At 37.9% G+C, this 20,510-nt stretch overlaps 2 protein-coding genes across 6 annotated transcripts in view; both read left to right on the forward strand.

Moving 5' to 3' along the window:
* Positions 1-20,510, forward strand: part of LOC113523756 (uncharacterized) — a 507,872-nt gene that overhangs the window by 234,764 nt on the left and 252,598 nt on the right. The window lies entirely within an intron of this gene.
* LOC117598337 (NACHT, LRR and PYD domains-containing protein 12-like) lies at positions 1,756-15,871 on the forward strand. Of its 5 annotated transcripts, none has more exons than XM_053235378.1 (13): positions 1,762-1,824; positions 2,238-2,311; positions 2,647-2,763; positions 2,937-3,053; positions 3,213-3,270; positions 3,753-3,957; positions 4,163-5,927; positions 8,668-8,841; positions 12,282-12,455; positions 12,712-12,888; positions 13,863-14,036; positions 14,274-14,450; positions 15,452-15,793. In XM_053235378.1, exons 2-13 carry the CDS (start codon positions 2,259-2,261, stop codon positions 15,471-15,473), a joined length of 3,213 nt encoding a protein of 1,070 aa, XP_053091353.1. In that variant the 5' UTR covers positions 1,762-1,824; positions 2,238-2,258; the 3' UTR covers positions 15,474-15,793. The 5 variants fall into 5 exon arrangements, 3 of the variants coding, with proteins under 3 accessions (XP_053091356.1, XP_053091353.1, XP_053091355.1); XM_053235380.1 differs by lacking the exon at positions 1,762-1,824 and adding an exon at positions 2,052-2,119 and having other exon boundaries at positions 15,452-15,871; XR_008302002.1 differs by lacking the exons at positions 14,274-14,450; positions 15,452-15,793 and having other exon boundaries at positions 1,756-1,824; positions 12,762-12,888; positions 13,316-13,993.

Genomic DNA, 20,510 nt, shown 5'->3' on the forward strand with positions numbered 1-20,510 from the left:
AGTAGCAAGATGATGATTTCTAAGTAGAAAATAGCAAAATAGCTCTAAACCTTATGTTTTAATTTTAACTCTGTGTGGTTCTTTCCTCGTGTAGAGCTCCGCTAAGCTCACTACCATTCGATCGTGTTTTTTTCCCTCTCCTCGTTACTGAAAACTAGATTGGTTTCACCTCTCTGCCGCGCCACTACTGCCATCTGCTGGACAATAATGATATGCAGTTAAGACACACAGCTGAAAATAACCTAAATATTAGATAAAACTATAAATCTCTTAATTTTAAGCGGGTTACACAACTTTCACTTGTAATGGAGTAATATTTCACCAGAAGTATCTATACTTTCACTCAAGTAATGGAGTTGTGTACTTTGTCCACCTCTGAGTTTCTCTCACTGCTTGCTGTGCTAAGTGTGGCTCATAGCAACATGTGGACCTGTTTACTGGAGCTGATGTATGACACGGAGCAGAACTGGTTTTAAACGGATTGTTATTACTACAAGTCTTTGACTCTTGAGCATCCAATTCATTCAGCCAGTCCACAAACGAGAGAGGTGTTCACTTTTCCTCACTCTCTGTCCTTATCGTAGGATTCCACAGACTACTCTTATTTACGTGGAAGAGTTTTCTCACCATACTCGCTCTCTCTCTCAAGTATCCGCCATTTTCGCTTCCTCTCTGACAGCGTCTGGTTCAGCTTTAACAGCTTAGAATGTCCATATGACTACTGCGGTTAAAGCAGCCGCACTTCCTGAAACCACGGTTAATCTAGCCGCTCGTGTAATTCAGTAAATAATTAAGTAAATTTAAAAGAGAAACAAAATAAATAAACACATTATTGTTTTGGAATATACTTTATTGAAGAGGAATTACTTAAAACCCCTACAGTAGAATTAATTGATCTTTATTATGATCATAGAGGAGCTCACTGTGAACTGATATCAGTGGGTTTGATTGTCTACTAATGTGAAATTTCTCTTATATAATGAATCAAAATAGCTTCCTGGTTTAAAAATTTATTCATGGTTAGATTTATAATAATAATAATAATAATAATAATGTTTATTAAATGATGTTTTTATTTTTATTTGCGTTAATGATTTATACTGTCTCTATAAACTTGATCGATTTTGCCCATTATTTAAAAGTAAAAGCGTAAATATAAAAACATTTACCCTGGATACTCATAAATACTGTGAACTGTTGTGTGTTGGTTTTGTTATTTATTTATATTTCATTTTGTATAAAAGTTAAGTTGCTTTGGTTGTGTAGGAGCTCGCGGGCGCGCGCTTTCCGCTTCCGGTGTTATTACCGCTAAGTGTGTAAAAGCCGCGCCCCTCAATTGCACGAGCGGCCTGATTAACCGTGGTTTCAGGAAGAGCGGCTGCTTTAACCGCAGTTTATCACTCAGCACATGCGAGGAACAAATCCCGGCCGAGCCCCCAGTGTTACTCTCACCGCTTCAGCAACTCCCAGCGGCAGAGGAACAACTCGTTAGTTCATGTTCGGGCAAATGATGAGAGGGACAAAGTTCTTCCGAAGCATGCCGTTTTACTTCTTTAGGCAAATAAAAGTTGTGAGGGTTACAGTGCACAATAACTCCCGGGTGGCTTAACTGAAATAAACTAAAGGAAAAGCAAAACAGAAACTTTTTCTCCTCGTTTTCTCTCCCGAACTGCACAGCCAACACCAGCACACTTCTTCCGAACTACATTACCCATCATGCATTTCGCCCAGGACTACAACACCCACAGTTAGTGATCCGGTGAAAGTGAAAGTCCATTTAGTGAAGAAAGGAAGCAAATCATTGGCAGGAGAAAAACACATTAAGTATGTAAATGTAAAGCTCTAATATGTGAATGTTGTGAATGTGCACTAGATGAAGAACAGTTCAGTTGATTTGTACTGAAGTTGTAACTTCCACAGTTTACTGTAGGACCTGATTTCCCTGTAAGTGAAGCGTGTGATGATACAGGGTTAGATTTAACACCGCCATGTTGGAGTGAAGTAAATATGTGTCCTGCAGTGTTTCTCTCTCTCTCTCTCTCTCTCTCTCTCTCTCTCTCTCTCTCTGTACACTCTAGAAGAGGTGAATAGTTTCCTGGATGAGACTTTTGGCAAACAGGTTAATGATAAAGATTTCTTTCCTGATGAGGAAAAGTTTGAAAGGACTGATGCAACGCTGCAGAAAAATGTGGGTTTTGATTTGCTGTGTGTGTGTGTGTGTGTGTGTGTGTGTACAGGTGTAATCTGTAGGAGGAGACATGACCTCCAACATGAGTGTGTCTGTGAACCAGGACTTAAAGAAAAATGAGAGGTGAGTGAAGGGTGTGACTCAGTGAAAAACAGAAATGTTCTCACATTCACCAACACTAAACAGATCAGACTCTGATGTGTTTCTGTGAAAAGTGAGTAGTGAATAGTTTAATTCAGCAGCTTTGTCTCAAGATGTTTAAAACCAGCTGATGATTAGTGACATTAAGCTACTGAGCAACACGTCTAACCCCAAGTTGTCCCTGTAGCTGGATAAAGTATGAAGGTTAAAGAATCGTATCAATGTTAATAAGGAATATCATCAGATTTTAACTACAGTTGAATTATTCAGTATTGCTGCAGAACAGTAATAATGATGCAGTGGTTGTGTGTGTTTAGTCTGATTCAGGGTGAGAGATCAGACTCACCTGAACCCAGCTGTGTGTCCATGAAGAGTGACGCGTCAATGGGTCAACCAATGCGCTTTAGAGAGAGAGACAGTATGACCGATCTGAGGTGAGGACATAGGTGCTGTATATGGGGAGCATTGAGTTTTTCATTATTTATTTAATGTATTAAATAATTGTATAGTTTTATTTCTTTAACTTCATACACATAATCCAGCTTTAATGTGCAGACAAGTTTTACGTTAGACATTTTAAAGAACGCTGCTTCCTTCTATGCCATAGATCATTAAAGAGAAAGAGATCAGACTCATCTGAACCCAGCTGTGTGTCCATGAAGAGTGACAACTCAATGGATCCTCCATTGCGCTTTAGAGACACAGACTGTGCTACTGATCTGAGGTGAGGGCGGTTTAATGTAAGAGTGCAGTGTTTTATCACTCACACTCTCATAATCAAACATCTCTCAAATATCTGTGTATTTGCTGGTTTGTGTTTGTAGTTATGAATATGATTTATAGTCTTTGTTAAACTTTTAACAAGTGTTTTGTTTGTTCATAGAACACAGAAGAATAAATCAAAAATCACTGAGAAGAGTCATTTGGAGGCCATATTCAAGGTGTGTGTGTGTAACTTTTACTAATCCCAGCATTTTAATTAATATCTCTATCTGTCTGCTGCCAGAGATTTGAGTAATCATTACAGCTATTCCACTCTCACTGCAATGTGACAGAACAAAATACAGAGCAACACTAAGAGAGAACACGAGTGTATTGTGTTTTCCTCATTGGTTTCAAACACATAGAAATGCTCAGTGACTCTCCTTCATTATTTTGCTCGTCTGTGCCCTCAGCTGAAACCAGTTTGTCTGGATGCCACCTATTGAATAGGCCTGGAATACACGATTTTAACATCCGAAAGCTGTATTTAGTGCAAAACCTTTTTATTTATTATCTATTATCTGCTTGTAGAAGTTTTATGATTAATCACAGAAAAATGTAGTTTTATATTTTCAGTAATATAAAGTTTTCAGTAATGAACACATACTCATGTGACATTATAGTGTTTTTGTAATTTTTTTTTCTTTCTGTTTCAAATCAGGATCTGGAGCACAAAGTCATCACTCTGTTAAAGAATGAGCTGAAGAGATTTAAGAAGCTCCTGAGTTCAGATTACCCAGCATGCTCTGAGAGGGAGGTGGAGGATGAGGAGGATCAGAGCAGTGTCAGAGAGGGAGCGCTGAAGATCACGCTGCACGTCCTGAAGAACATGAACCACACAGATCTCGCTAACACACTGCAGAACAGTAAGAGCTCATGGGGTTATAACATCACTTTAAATGTAGAGGAAGGAAATTGCTCTAAATTTATTAAACACATCATAATGATGTGCTTTTATCAACGGAATATAATAAGAGATCAGTATTGACATTACATATGCTATACAGATATGAAAATATCAATAGTCAACAGAGATGAGCAGAGTTTACATTTTATTCTTCTTTTCATCAGAACTCGTGTACCAGCAGAAACTCAAATCCAAACTGAGAGAGAAATGTAAAAGAATTAATGAAGGAATCTCACAGCATGGAAGCTCGGCACTTCTGAATGAGATCTACACAGATCTTTACATCACAGAGGGTTGGAGTGGAGACATCAATAATGAACATGAGGTGAGACAGATTGAGACAGCGTCCAAGAGACCAGAAACACAGGAGACACCCATTAAATGTAATGAGCTCTTTAAAGACAAGTCCATCAGAAGTGTGCTGACTAAAGGAGTTGCTGGAATTGGAAAAACAGTCTCTGTGCAGAAGTTCATTCTGGACTGGGCCGAAGGAAAAGCAAATCAGGACGTCACCTTCATGTTTCCACTTCCCTTTAGGGAGCTGAATTTGATGAAACAGAAAAATCTCAGTCTGATGAAACTTCTTCATGACCTTTTCCCAGAAATAAAAGAATTACAATTAATAGACTGTAATGTTCACAAAGTGATATTCATCTTTGATGGTCTGGATGAGTGTCGACTTCCTCTAAATTTCCAGAACAATGAGAGTTTGTGTGATGTGACAGAGTCAGCCTCAGTGGACGTGCTGCTGACAAACCTCATCAAGGGGAATCTGCTTCCCTCTGCTCTCCTCTGGATAACCTCTCGCCCAGGAGCAGCCAATCAGATCCCTCCTGAGTGTGTAAACCAGGTAACAGAGGTACGAGGGTTCAGTGATCCTCAGAAAGAAGAGTACTTCAGGAAGAGGATCAGTGATCAGAGCCTGGCCAATAAAATCATCACACACATGAAGTCTTCACGAAGCCTCTACATCATGTGCCACATCCCAGTCTTCTGCTGGATTTCAGCCACTGTTCTAGAGAGAATGTTGGGTGAAGCAGCGAGTGGAGAGATCCCCAAGACTCTGACTCAAATGTTCACACACTTCCTGATCTTTCAGATCAAACACAAGGATCAAAAGTACCATCAGAAATGTGACCCTGATCCTCAGAAGACCAGAGAGAGTATCCTGGCACTGGGAAAACTGGCTTTCCAACAGCTGGAGAAAGGAAACCTGATCTTCTATGAGGAAGACCTGAGAGAGTGTGGCATTGATGTCAGTGAAGTGTCAGTGTACTCAGGAGTGTGTACCCAAATCTTCAGAGAGGAGTTTGGGCTTCACCTGGGGAAGGTGTTCAGCTTTGTACATCTGAGTGTTCAGGAGTTTCTGGCTGCTTTATATGCATTTCTCTCTTTCATCAGCAGAAGTGTAACAGACCAACAAACCACTCATCTGTCTGATCTTTTAACCAAATCAAACATGTCTGATTTCCTGAGGTGTGCAGTGAACAAGGCCTTACAAAGTGAGAATGGACACCTGGACCTGTTCCTCCGCTTCCTTCTGGGTCTCTCACTGGAGTCCAATCAGACTCTCTTACGAGAAATAATGCCCCAGACAGGAAGCAGCTCTCACAGCAAACAGGATACAGTCGAGTACATCAAGGAGCAGATCAGGGAGAATCCATCTCCAGAGAAATCCATCAATCTGTTCCACTGTCTGAATGAACTGAATGATCATTCTCTAGTGCAGGAAGTACAGCATTACCTGAAAAGCAGAGATTCCTGGTGTCTCAGGAGAGTCAGACTCTCTCCTGCTCAGTGGTCAGCTCTGGTGTTTGTGTTGCTGAACTCAGAAGAGAATCTGGATGTATTTGATTTGAGTAAATATGACACATCAGAGGAATGTCTTCTGAGGCTGATGCCAGTGGTCAAAGCATCCAGAAAAGCTAAGTAAGTAATTATAATATTATTTTATAAATGTATTCCTAACTATCTAAATGTAGTGTTTATTATTTTAAATTAACACTAAGGATTAGAATAATACTTATCATTAATTACTCTAATCAGTTCATTATTATTCTGTATGTAAGGAGAATGAGGGACCTTATGGAAGAGAGCATCATTAAATAAATAGCTATTTTTTTCTCTTTGGTTAAGTGCTTTTTTCTGCTTACCTTTGTACATTTAAATACCAAATCTAATTACTGAGGGAAAATAAGATTGTTCTAACTTTGAATTTAGTCAACACTCAATGGCATTTTCATTGAAAAACACACACAAAAAAAATAAGATAAAATGTGCATAAAATATGTAGATCTAAGATATATCATAACAGTACAAAAGAGAAAATATATTAATTTTTGAGGAAAAATATGACAGAAAAGTCAGGTTTCAACCCATTAAACACACATTGGCTTGAAATGTGATAATACTTAATTAGTACATATATACAATTAATTTAATTGATAAAAACACAAATATTCATACATTATTTTAACTGGAAGTCTGAACTGCACAATATAGCATGAATATTGTATTTTATAGTGAAAAACTCAATCCTAGAAAATCTGCAGACTCAGATGGTTTAGATGCTAAGATACTTATTAAAACCTCCTGCTGCTAAAAGGTGGAGAACCCTGTCATCTTAATAACTATAGGCCTACACCCAAATTATCAACTTTTGTTCAAACACTAGAACTTTTAATAAGCAAACAATTAAAGGAACATTTATAGAGTGAATACATGACTACATGAACACCAGTCTGCTTTTAGAAAATGCCATAGCACAACTACTGCTGCTGTGAAAGTAGTTAATGATATTGTCACGGCCTTAGACAAGAAACAACACTGTGTTTGACTTTTCATTGATATGTGGAAGGTGTTTGATAGCGTTGACCGTTCTTTTCTGCTGCAGAGGTTGACTGACTCAGGGCTGTCCAGTCGAGCTGTTACTTGGTTTTCACATTATTTGTTGGATAGGACTCTGTGTTCAGGCTGATGGTTTGTTTTCTAATGTGTTGTCTGTCCATAAAGGGGTGCAACAGTGGGACCACTTTTATTCTTTATTTATATAAATCATTTAGGAAGAAAAGTTGATTATGCAAATATGCACTTTTATGCTGATGATATGATGTTATTTATTGCTGTGCTCCTGTCTTGGCTGAAGTGATAAATAAACTTCAAAAAGCTTTTAAGGAAATAGAATCCCAATTCAAATCATTAAAATTATTTCTAAATGCAGATAAAACTAAAATGATGGTCTTTACAGTGACACATTCATCTGTCTAATTTAACGCATTCCATTCTTAATGGGATGAAAATTCATTCAAACCCCGTCCCTTTTTACATTTCCATGTTTTTACAGTGACTTTGTGCTGCTTTGTGTGACATTACAACCTGCTGATGTTTACACACTGCACTGATTTTATGCCTTGATTTTGTGAGTGAACCAGAATCATGAAAATCTGGCTTTAATCTCAGGTTTGTGGTTGTCAGAGGCATCTTGAAGACCAATTATTTTAAACTTGGTTGTTCGTCAAAACCTTGCAATCACTTTGTACAGCCGACAAAATCCCGTGAATTTACATGCACCATAATTGCTGCAGTATATGTCCCCTGGATGCCAGTGCTAAAATAGCCATGAAAGAACTGGTGCTGTTATTAGCAAGCTGCAAACAACGCATCCGGATGGAGCTTTTATCAGTGCTGGGGATTTTAATCACACTAATTTGAGGACGGTGCTCCCGAAATTCTATCAAAACGTCTTTTGCCCTACAAGAGGAGAGACAACATTCTTGATCATGTTTATATAAACATTACTGAGGCCTACAGAGCTCCTCCCCTCCCCCATGTTGGACACTCAGATCACATCTCCCTGTTCCTGCTCCCCAATTACACACCATCATCAAACGTGTGAAACCCCCAGCGAGGACTATAAAACTGTGGCTAGAAGGAGCAGACTCTTCACTACAGCTCCTGGACATAGACTGGAATGCCTCTGCTTCTCAGGCCACACTGGATTTCGACACGGACAGTAATATATACACCAGTTCTGTTCTGGATCACATCAACAAGTGTGTCGACACAGTAACCACCCATAAAATAATTAAAACACAGCCAGAACCCTTGTAACCCATGTTATAAAAAAGCCCACTGTACTGTACAATATTAATGCTGTGTGCACTCTTAAACACCACCTGTATCTTGTCATTTGCACTACCATGGTAACTTGCCATTACACCTCATTCAGAACTTGCCTCCTTGCACATTACTGACTAATTATTACATGAACCTTCTATATTTGCACTGAGCTGGTCTCTACTTTCTCTACCAGGTATATGTACCTCACGTCTCTATACAATGCACCTTATATATCTGTACACCTTGTAATTTGCACTGAGCTGGTCTCTACTTTCTGTACCTCATACCTTGAACATATATATACATAAATATAAATATTTATAGACATATTGCTATTTGCACTTCTGGTTAGGTGCTAAACTGCATTTTGTTGACTCTGTACTCATACTCTGCACGATGACAAAGTTTAAACTAATCTAAAACACAAAACACAAAAAGTAGTTGCTCTGTGTGTGTGTGTGTGTGAGAGAGAGAGAGTGAGAGAGAGCGAGAGAGAGAGAGAGAGAGAGAGAGATGTCAGTGTTCTGATATATTGTCATTTCTCTCCCAGGCTGTATCACTGTGATCCCACAGAGGAAAGCTGTAGAGCTCTGTCCTCAGTTCTCAGCTCAAACTCCTCCACTCTGAGAGAACTGGACCTGAGTTACAATAAACTGCATGATTCAGGAGTGAAGCTGCTCTCTGCTGGACTGGAGAATCCACACTGTACACTGGAGAAACTGAGGTCAGATCATCACTTTCACATTTTGTTTATTTGATTGTCATTATTATAGTATAAACCTAATAACAGTAAAATGTACATTTCACTCTATACTAATGTTGGGAAGGTTAATACTCAGGTTAAACTACAAAATAAACTGTTTTATTGGTTTTATTTACAAATGCCTTCTGGATACCGAAGATCAATTAGAGCACATGTACGCCCCCTACAGGTGCATTGTGGGTTGTCTTTAGATTAATTTATACGCTAGTACAACTTAGAAAAATACTAAATCCTCAAATAGCTTGTTAATTTATGAAACCAGTGGTCAGGTCCACATGTGCAATGCCTCGTCAAGAGAACTGCCATTTCCATGATTCCCAGCTAGTCGCCATGTCACATGACAACCAAACACCAATCCCTTTACGAAATCACTGGACTTGATCATGCAAATCTGTTCACACTGACACACACTCCTTGAAATAATCCGTACTTTCACTCTTTCATTGTGAAGTCTTGGTCGAGCATTGTGTGTGCTGTTTGATTGTTGCTTGTTTATCTTGCTGTTTAGACTCTGCTTTGTGTATTGTTTACACTTTTACACTGTCTAGTTAATGCCTGTGTGCTGATCACCTGACCTCTTCCTTGTTCAGTGTGTGAAGTATTGATTAGCCCTTGGGTTTAGTTTAGTTCCCCTGTCTGTATTTAATAAAAGCCACTTGCACTTGCGTCCGTCTGCCTCCATAACACCAGCAATGTTTCACCTCCTGCTTCAGATCATATCATAGTGCTGAAATAGCATTTTATTAAAGTAGTAAATGATCTGAGATTAAATGCTGAAGCAGACGGTGTTTTGGTCCTTGTGCTTTTAGTGCTTTGAGATTTTACTGCTGCATTTACACTATAGATCACATAACACTTCTTGAACAGCTTGAGAATAGTTGGTCTTTCTGGGACTGTCTTAAACTGGTTTTCTACATATTTAACTGGAAGACAATAATTTGTTATTCTAGATGAACATCAGATAAGCACGATATTCTCTGTGTTGTACCACAAGGCTCTGTATTGGCCTAGCTTTTCTATTCTTTATTTTTATATTTTATATTCTTATATTTCACTTTTATAGACCTAGTATATGTTGCTGCTAGGTCAGATTATTAAGAAGCGTGGAGTCAGTTTGCATAGCTATGCAGATGATACACAGTTATACATATCTGTAAGGCCAGATATAACTAATGCTGATAATCTTGTAACCTGTTTGTTCAGCGCTGTTGGCTAAACTAATCATGATTTTTTTCTAAACTAAATAAGGACTGTTTGAACTGAAGTTAGAAATCTTGGTGCAATTCTGGACTCTGATTTATCTTTTAAACCACAAATTAATAACATTACTAAAACTGCATTCTATAATTTATGGAATATAGCGCGGGTCAGACTTTATGTCCAGATGATATTATGATACCAAGAAATTGATCTCTGATTAGTTTTTTCTCACCTTGAATATTGTAATGCATTTCTCACAGGACTTCCTACTGCTACAGTAAACGAACTACAACTTGTGCAGAATGCAGCAGTGAGAATATTATAAACGTACTAGAAAACGTGATTTTAGCATCACTCCACTGCCTGACTACTTTCTTTAGCATTGACTATAACATGTTTGTACTAGATTTTAAATCTCTTAATGCTATAGCGCCTTCATACATCTCTGAACGCCTGATAAACTCTGTGACAAATTGTGTGTTAATATCATCTAGTGGGTGAAGCAGCTTTTTATTTTTATGCACCAAATATCTTGAACACGTTAACAGTAAATATTCATCAGGCTCATTCTATCTTTGATTTTAAAACCAGCTAAAACATTTTCCCACTTTTACCAGCTTTTTACTCACTTTTATTATTTTCTTACTTTCACTGGCATGTTTCTTTTACATTACTTTTATATTATTTTAATTCTTGAAGTCTATTCTATTTTTTAAACTCTTTATAAAATGTTTATATTTTAGATTATTATTATTTTCTTCCTTTTGTGCCTGCTACTGTTTATTTCACTATTATTAAGCAGCAGTTAGTTCCGATCCACTAATTTGATTGGATAAGCGGCGATCCAACAGCACAGGTACATTTCACTGTGTGTATCACTCCGCTTGTCTGTGTTCACTACATAAAACTCTAATTCTAGCACGGAAACATTCAGAGGAAAGCAGAGCGTCAGCGAGAGGAAAGAGCGGACGAGTATAGAGAAGGCAGTCACTGATGCTAGCTTGCAAAATAGATGTGAGAGTAACAGTGTACAGTACACCGTGAGAGACATTCAAGTAGCAAGTGAATGTGATGAGGGCCTTAGTTGGGAAAATTGGTAAATTTGAGGAAATGAGGCCTGGGAATCATATACTGAGAAGGTTGAACTGTACTGCGATGCCAACAACATGGAGGAGAAAAAGAAAGTCATTACACTTCTCAGTTTAATGGGTGCTAAAACATACAGTCTTCTATGCAGTATAGTTCCCCCTGAGCAAGCAAGATGTTTGACGAAATTGTTGACATTTTACAAAATCACTTGAGCCCAAAACCGCTAGTAATAGCTGAGAGATTTGGATTCCACAAATGGAACGAGTTAAAGCATGAAAGCATTTCCAAATACGCTGCAGAATTGCATCAAATTTCCCAATACTGTGACTTTGGAGATGGACTTTCTGATGCAGTAAAAGACAGGCTTGTATGTGGCATGCATAATCAAAGCACTCAAAAGAGGCTACTGTCAGGAAGAGAACTAACCCTTGAATGGGCACTGACCACTGCAATATCAATGGAGACAGCAGGAAAGGATGCGTCAGAGTTACAGATAAAGAGTTTAGAATGTAAAACTCACAAAATGTCTTATTGCAAAAAGCCAGAAATGGTGTGGATGTGGCAAATCATCCCATGATGCCATCAGTCATCCCAAACAGTGTCAGAGGCAAGGCCACATAGAGAGGGTGTGGAAAACAGACCAAAAAAACAACCAAAGAGAAAACTCACACAGAGACAAAAGTTCCAAAAATGAAGCTAAACAGGTACACAACGTAACTGTTGTTACAAAATGCTTACAAAATGCTTATAAATCTCATACTGTGGACACGTCACTGACAAAAACAGCTTATATTAGTCACAAGAAAAAACTCAAATAGTGATGAATAATGATGATGAATAGTGAATAACAGAATAATGGACTGCCATCTTTGTTATCTTTTCTATAGAAGTCTACATACACACACATGCCAGTGTAGCATATAGGATTTATTTTTTGTTTGCCTCTGTATGCTACAGTTTTATATTTGGACTCCAACAATTCACATGTGCTTAAAGTGCACATTCTCAGAATTTAATCAATGGCATTTGTGTATTTTATTACAATGAATTATATTTGTGTATGTTTGTGTTTGAGATGTCACTGTTCTGATATATCATCATTTCTCTCCCAGGCTGCGTCGGGGTAAACTCACAGAGGAAAGCTCTAGAGCTCTGTCCTCAGTTCTCAGCTCAAACTCCTCCAGTCTGAGAGAACTGGACCTGAGTGACAATAAACTGCAGGATTCAGGAGTGAAGCTGCTCTCTGCTGGACTGGAGAATCCACACTGTGCACTGGAGATACTGAGGTCAGATCATCACTTTCACACTGTGTATCCTGCATTTGTGTCATATGGCTGTTTTAGATTAATAAAATGTTGTCTGTCCTGGAGCACAATTTTAATAGAGCAGCAATAACTGCTATAGTTTTCCAGATTCAAAAATAACAAACAGTGAAATAGATGTGTAACAATCTGGATTTAATTCTGGCTTTCATGCACACACTTCATGGGCTATGAAGCTCTTTGTGTGCGTATTGTTCTATAAGCGTTGATCTCTCTACAGGCTGGAAGGCTGCAGTATTACAGGTGAAGGTTGTGCTGCTCTGGTTTCAGCTCTGAAGTCAAACACTTCATCACACCTGAGAGAACTGAATCTGAACTACAATAAACCAGGAGAATCAGTAGTGAAGCTGCTCTCTGATCTACTGAAGGATCCACACTGTAAACTGAAGAAACTACAGTGAGTTACTGACTGAAACACACACACACACACACACACACACACACAGTAACAGTGATTTGGTGGTTTAATGTCTCTTTATACACTTCAGAGGAGATTCTGTATCTTAATGTGTTTGTACAGTAATAAGAAATAAAAACACTGTTCTGCATTTGGGTTCTCTCTGGGAAAAGAGTGGGAGAGAGCTTGCCCCTGGTGAAGGAGATTAAGCATTTTGGCATTTTATTCATGAGGAATGAAAAAACTGTTAGATTGACAAACAGTGATTAAATTAACACCAGTGTTACAGTCAGATTTACAGTCACTGTACTGGTCTGTGGGAGTGAAGCAAGAGCTCAGTATGTGGACAAACCTCTCTGCTTACTACGTCCCTCCTCTCATCTCTCTGCTTACAATCTACATCTCTGTCCTCAACGATCATCACAAGCTGTGAGTAGTGACCGTAGGAATACTCCAGTTTGAGGTTGTTCAGGCAGCTGATGAGGGCGCCCCCTGGTGGCTTTATCAGGCAATCGTGTGTTTCTCCCAGAAACAATGATCCAGCCCCCCAATTTTTACATCATTTGTGGTATTTATGGTTTTGTATTTTGTATACCTGAATCTGTCTTTTTGTACGTTTTGTGTAAAAAAAAATGTTTTACTGATTACATAGTTTAATCATTTCTGTTTGTTTTATAGTTTAATATGTGTATTTGGAAATCTGCAATATAAATACTGTACTTTTACACACACACACAAAGAGAAACAGAAAATATTAACTTAAATTGTAGTTTTGATATTATGGGGACAAAATTTAGTGTCACATGCTTTAGATACAGATTTAAAAGACCCCTGTCCCAGACACACACACAAACACACACACACACACACACACACAGTACATGCAAAATGATCTAAGTAAAAGGATAAATTATATTTCTGTATGTTTTTTTTTGAGATGTCACTGTTCTGATATATCATCATTTCTCTCCCAGGCTGTGTGGGTGTAATCTCACAAAGGAAAGCTGTAGAGCTCTGTCCTCAGTTCTAAGCTCAAACTCCTCCAGTCTGAGAGAACTGGACCTGAGTAACAATAACCTCCAGGATTCAGGAGTGAAGCTGCTCTCTGCTGGACTGGAGAATCCACACTGTACACTGGAGACACTGAGGTCAGATCATCACTTTCACACTGTGGATCCTGCATTTGTGTCATATGGCTGTTTTAGATTAATAAAATGTTGTCTGTCCTGGAGCACAATTTTAATAGAGCAGCAATAACTGCTATAGTTTTCCAGATTCAAAAATAACAAACAGTGAAATAGACGTACACACTTCATGGGCTGTGAAGCATTGTGTGTGTGGTTGTGTGTGTGTGTATTGATCTATAAATGTTGATCTCTCTACAGGCTGGAACGCTGCAATATTACAGGTGAAGGTTGTGCTGCTCTGGTTTCAGCTCTGAAGTCAAACACCTCATCACACCTGAGAGAACTGAATCTGAACGACAATAAACCAGGAGAATCAGGAGTGAAGCTGCTTTCTGATCTACTGAAGGATCCACACTGTAAACTGGAGACACTACAGTGAGTTACTGACTAAAACACTCACACACACACACACAGTAACAGTGATTTGGTGGTTTAACGTCTTTTTATACACTTCAGAGGAGATTCTGTATCTTAATGTGTTTGTACAGTAATAAGAAATAAAAACACTTTCTGCATGTGGGTTCTCTCTCGGAAAAGAGTGGGAGAGAGCTTTTCGCTTGTGAAGGAGATTAAGTATTTTGGGGATTTACTTATGAGGGTTGAAAAAAGTGTTAGATTGTGAAACGGTGTTTAGATTAACACCAGTGTTATTCACTGTGCTGGTCTGTGGAACTGAAGCAGGAGCGCAGTTTGTGGACAAAACTCTCTGCTTACTACGTCTCTGTCCTCACCTCTCATCTCTCTGCTTACAATCTACGTCTCTATCCTCACCTTTCATCTCTCTGCTTACAATCTACGTCTCTATCCTCACCTCTCATCTCTCTGCTTACAGTCTACATCTCTATCCTCACCTCTCATCTCTCTGCTTACAGTCTAAGTCTCTATCCTCACCTCTCATCTCTCTGCTTACAATCTACGTCTCTATCCTCACCTCTCATCTCTCTGCTTACAATCTACATCTCTATCCTCACCGATCATCACAAGCTGTGAGTAGTGACTGTAGGAATACTCCAGTTGAGCTTGTTCAGGCATCTGATGAGGGCGCCCCCTGGTGGCTTTATCAGGCAACAGTGTGTTTCTCCCAGAAACAATGATCCAGCCCCCCAATTTTTACATCATTTGTGGTATTTATGTTTTTGTATTTTGTATACCTGAATCTGTCTTTTTGTGTACGAAAATGTTTTACTGATTTATGTAGTTTAATCATTTGTGTTTGTTTTATAGTTTAATATGTGTATTTGGGGCTCTGCAATATAAATACTGTACTTTACGCTTACACACACAGACACACACACACACACACACACACACAGTGTTTACACTGATTTTTCTTGTGAGGAATCTGATGACTGATGCTGTTTTCTCTTTCTCTACAGATTTGAGCCGCTTCGATCCTGATCTGATCTGAGTCTCACACACAGAGGATGATGTCAGCACTTCTGCTTCTCTAGTTGTTTGTAAAAATGCACCAGCTGAGATAAATTAACTTTAACTGAACACTAATCAAGCTTTTCTTATTAACAGCAAAACAGAAACTGTTAATGCACTTATAATGTCATTTAATAGATTTGTCTATACTGTATGTTCATGTATTTCCATTTACATGTAGCAGAAGGAAACATTTATGTTTAATACACATTATAAATATCTTATAGTATCAGTTCAATGCAGTAATTTGGTCATTGCTCAAAGTTACACACGATTTATACACTGAGTTAAAGTCATTTGTTTCCTACTGAAGTTGTTAGAAAATTAAGATTAGAAAAGTTTAATTTAGTTGACTATGTACATAATTATGTTTCAATTTATTAAATGGTTTGTTTATATATTTTTCATATATAATTTGTGTGTGTGTTTCTCATATTTTTATTTGTGTGTGTGTGTGTGTGTGTGTGTGTGTTTGCACCTGAGTCTGTATCCATGCTGTAATATAGTGCTGTGTTTGACTTAACTTGAATGGTGAGTGTCATTTTGGCCTGGAAAAAACATGCACACCTCCATGTTCATCTTTTGTTAGCAATAAGCTAGCCAGCTAACTCTGATGAGTGATGTATATTTACCTCCTCAACACAGCAAACTGTATAGTCAGTATTATAGAACATAATAACCCTCAAGGATTATTACAGAGAATCTACAAAGAATGTGTCATCATTAGCATAATGTTGAATAAATACATATAAAAATATTAAAAAATATAAAAAAATAACTACTAGAGATAGACTTTAAGCTAGCTAGCACAGTGCAGTCAAGTTTCTATGATACTGTGTGTGTTTTTAGACTTGAAATATCAATTAGCATGGTAAATATTAATTAGCAGTATTTAAACTCATTGCTATGAATAAACCTACAGGCTTTGCTCCAACAAAAACAATGTACAGTGTGAGGCGTCATGGCAACAACAAACACGGTGAACTTATTTCCCACAAAGGTTGTAGGTCATACATCACTAATGACCCATAAATAATCTGCTTTCTTTTAACATTTTACACAATGAACAGTAAATGGCTCTGAGTCCATATAGGAGGCAGAACATGAAGACTTCATTTCTTTATTTCTGTAAGTGGAATCACCTACACTTACCAAATAAGTGTTTGGGTGTGGGGGGGTATTTATTAGTGTAGCCCCTGACATGCGAGGGGAAAGGAAGTGCACCTGCCTCATCCTACCTTCACACTAGCAAGGAACAGGTGACCATGCATAACATGGAGATCTGAGAAACAATCTAACAAACAAATAAGAAACAGATGACATGAAGCTACGATTTAAACACCAAACAAAAATCTGACCAGGATAAAGCGGTTCCTGAAGATGAAGGAATGAATTCACACCCAGACGAGACAAACTAGCAGCGACACGAGTGACTTGTCTCTTGTTAGTGTTAATGTAGGGTCTGTGCTCAGCGCTCTTCCAGCTGAAGTTCTCTCCCATGCGACAGTTTCTCTGCACGCTCGCTTCACCGCTCGCTGCCTGTGAGGACCTTCGTATGTGCCGCAAATCCACGTCACTACACGCTCTCTCTTAATGGCGGCGCTTGCTGATGCTGCTCTGTGCGCTCAGGTCAGCCGTCCTCACACTCTCTGCTGAGAAAATCCAGTTAAACACCTGCACAAAACTCCAGCACCATCTTCTCCTTTTGAGGCTGAAAGCTTTCCTCCACCGGAGCCTCTTCTCTCATCTGAGCTTCTCTGGCCTCGCTCTCGCATGAGAAAGACATGAATAAGAGTTAATACAACACAAACATTCAGCATAACAAATAGCTGCTTAACAATTAAAAAAAGATATTGTCCTCATCATTTCCTCTTAGCTTTTAACACAAATTAAAATGAGGAAATGAAAGTAAAATCAGGTCTTAACTGTGTTCAATCTTTTCTCCACCACATCAGTAGCATCTTTCTTCTAACGTCTTTCTGGTCACATGACCTCTAATTACACACAAAACCTGTTTTATCCAAACTAATAGTTTTTTCTCCCGCTTCCCTCAATGTCCTTTTAGCTTCTCTGTCATTTCTGCAAACTTACAAACTCGTAGTAGGAGATTCATCTTCAGCTTCCTCTGAACACTGCGTGTGTGTGTGTGTGTGTGTGTGTGTGTGTGTGTGTGAGAGAGAGAGAGAAATGTTCTGGTACAGAAGCAGAAACACCTCTATGGCATCAAAATGCTTCATTGTGTGACTTCACTCCGTGACATCGTTCCCCACAGACACAAGTGTTCCTGATAATATACACTAACACTGTTCCACTGCTGCTAATGCTTTCCCTTCTTTTACACTTTTATAACACACTTAAAGAAGAAGAAAAAATAATAAAATAATAAAATATCACAGCTCCTGTTTGCTGCATTCTTAAGCTTTCTTTTCTTTTCACTCTAAATGTTCTGTGTTGAAGATATTTAGCACAGAAACGGGATGATAAACGAACTAATGCATAAAAACATGCCAAAAAACCCCATAAAATCCTCCAGTTAAAGTGTTTCACCCTAAGAAACCATCATCACACGCTCATAGTGAGTGTTTATGACTTTAGCGTGTGAATTGTTTTGGTTAAATTTAGTCCTCTTATGGAATGGATTTTAAAAATCTACAGCAATCAGTTTGAAATTCTGCACTAGTGTGATTTTTTATGAGGAAGATGTGTACTGTTAATTGGTGTTCATTGATTAGAATATGTTCAATAAGTTTTAAAAAGTTAATAATCTGATATTACGGTCCTACCAAGAACCAAGAGTTTAAAAACATACGCTGTGTTTATAAAACTTCTGAGGTTTACACTTGGGAATAACTTTCCAGTTGAACCAGTTGAATATACTTTATTAATGACTGATGATGTGACTTTCACTGGACGTTTTTTCACGTGGTTTCACGCGATTCGTCACGTGTGATCACGCGGCACCCTGCAGTCTCGCTTCTTAGAGTTTAAATTCATTTGTTGTGCTTCACACAACATCCACCAGGTGGCGCCTGGAACAACACACTGCAGCTCAACACACAGCACACTGACAACAATGCAATGTGTGTTCGCTTAGATTTAAGAGAAAATATTAGGTATGGTTTACATAAAAATATTACATTTCTCATCATAACTGGATTTCATTGCTTATGCTAAAGCTAATTTAAACCAGTTTCTGATTACAAGACTGAATTATGTAAAGTGAGTGTGATCAATTCACATATACAGGTGCTATAACTTTAGTATTTAAATGAACAGGGCTGAAAGGTGTGTGGTAGAATAGTGCAGCAGTAATGTGGCTGCTGTATAAAGCCAGCAACCTGAGTTTGATCCTCAGCTCAGGTGAGAGTGTGGATTCAATGAGCTTTTTTCAGTGTAGAAAGTCATTTCGTGTGTGAATGTGTAAATATTCTTCCTAAAGTAGCGTTGAATGAACTCCATTTTCTCCTTTCTTGCCAATGGAAACTTTTGTTCTTTTCTTAGATTTAAAGTTTCACTATTTAAAAAACTGGTTTAAAGTGAACACAGAAGTCCACAGGCCAGATCAGACTGCTCTTGGCAATGATTAGTCTTGAATCAGTCTTTAAATATGCCTAGGCTTATAGATTATTACATTATATATTTAACAGAGAATTAACATCATTCTCTAATAGGGTCTGATAATTTATTAACTGCACGTTTAATGTCATGATTTCCAGAAAACACAAAATATCCACAATAAAATATGAATAAAAATAGCCTAATAATGCACACAAATATTTAGTAATACAGACATTGGAAAATCCATTTCCACGTGACTGCATGAGTGTAATGCAGAGGATCATTATTTTATGTGCTTTGTAAACACACACTTCATTGTGCTCTCTGCAGGTGTTCATGATATAATGTGTACATAAATATTACTCAGTTCAGTGCTGATTAACAGTTGTGAGATATAAAGTCGCAGTTGCAGAGTTGCCAACTCTCACGCATTTACTAAGTCTCAAGCCAAAACACAAGACAATACCGCGAGTGCTTGTGCTGTTTAATGCGCTTAAGAGATGCTTTTCTCCAACGCATAACTTACATTTTACTCTTATTGTATATAATCTGTAAATATTATGAATTAAAAGTCATGTGCATATTTCCATTTCGCAAAACAATTTGTCATAACAGCAACCGACTCGCTGTTAAACTTTAAAGATGCGCGTGCATGCGTGTCAAACAGACGGAGCGCAAGAGAGAAATAAGAGCAATATGTTAGACTAAAACATGCATTTTGATCAAATATTTGTTGTTGGATATCAAATTTATGCAACATTTTTTTTTTTTTTTTACAAAACAGTAAGTGTAATTCTACCTCTGACCTGTTAACACTAAGATTGTGCTTTATGAAAATGAACAGAAATGTGCAGAAATGAAAAACTCCCAAGCAAAGAATTCAGTGGATAAAGAAGTGGAAAGACATGCACAATGAACACAACTATAGCTCATGATAAGAGATGGTGAAAGGAGAAATGAGCTATTTAAATTTTTTCTGGAGTAAAATATGTTCAGTTAATACCAATGCAAATATAGTTGCTGTGCTATTTACTTGCCATTTTGTTTACTATATTTTTAAAGTTCATAGACCTCACTGAGTTTTCTTTCTTTATTCACATGTATTTTGAATTCATAATGTGCACATTATTTGAAAATAACTCAACTCTGTATTACTCAATTCATAGTCTGCAGCTGCAATAGTTATGAAATATTTGTCCTAACCATTTTACTGTCTTGTGTGAAAAAGTGAGTTTTTGTAATGTATTAAAATTACCTTCATAATAATGAGATGGGATTAAAAAAAAACAATGCACTTTAAAATTACCTTCATTATAATGAGATGATTACACAGATTTGTAAAACCGTATTTGAACTATTAACAAGTTAACATCATTCTTAGAATTGCAGTAGTTATCAAGTCGTTGTTCTAACCATTTAACTGTCTTTTCATTTGGTAATTTGGGGAGG

This window comes from Pangasianodon hypophthalmus, chromosome 1 (assembly GCF_027358585.1).
Source record: "Pangasianodon hypophthalmus isolate fPanHyp1 chromosome 1, fPanHyp1.pri, whole genome shotgun sequence".
NCBI classification, from domain to species: domain Eukaryota; kingdom Metazoa; phylum Chordata; class Actinopteri; order Siluriformes; family Pangasiidae; genus Pangasianodon; species Pangasianodon hypophthalmus.

Coding starts and splice junctions, on each gene's coding strand:
- LOC117598337 (XM_053235378.1), top strand. CDS start 2,259: ATGACCTCCAACATGAGTGTGTCTGTGAACCAGGACTTAAAGAAAAAT. Junction 2,312..2,646: donor GACTTAAAGAAAAATGAGAG/GTGAGTGAAGGG, acceptor GTGTGTGTTTAG/TCTGATTCAGGGTGAGAGAT. Junction 3,271..3,752: donor ATTTGGAGGCCATATTCAAG/GTGTGTGTGTGT, acceptor GTTTCAAATCAG/GATCTGGAGCACAAAGTCAT.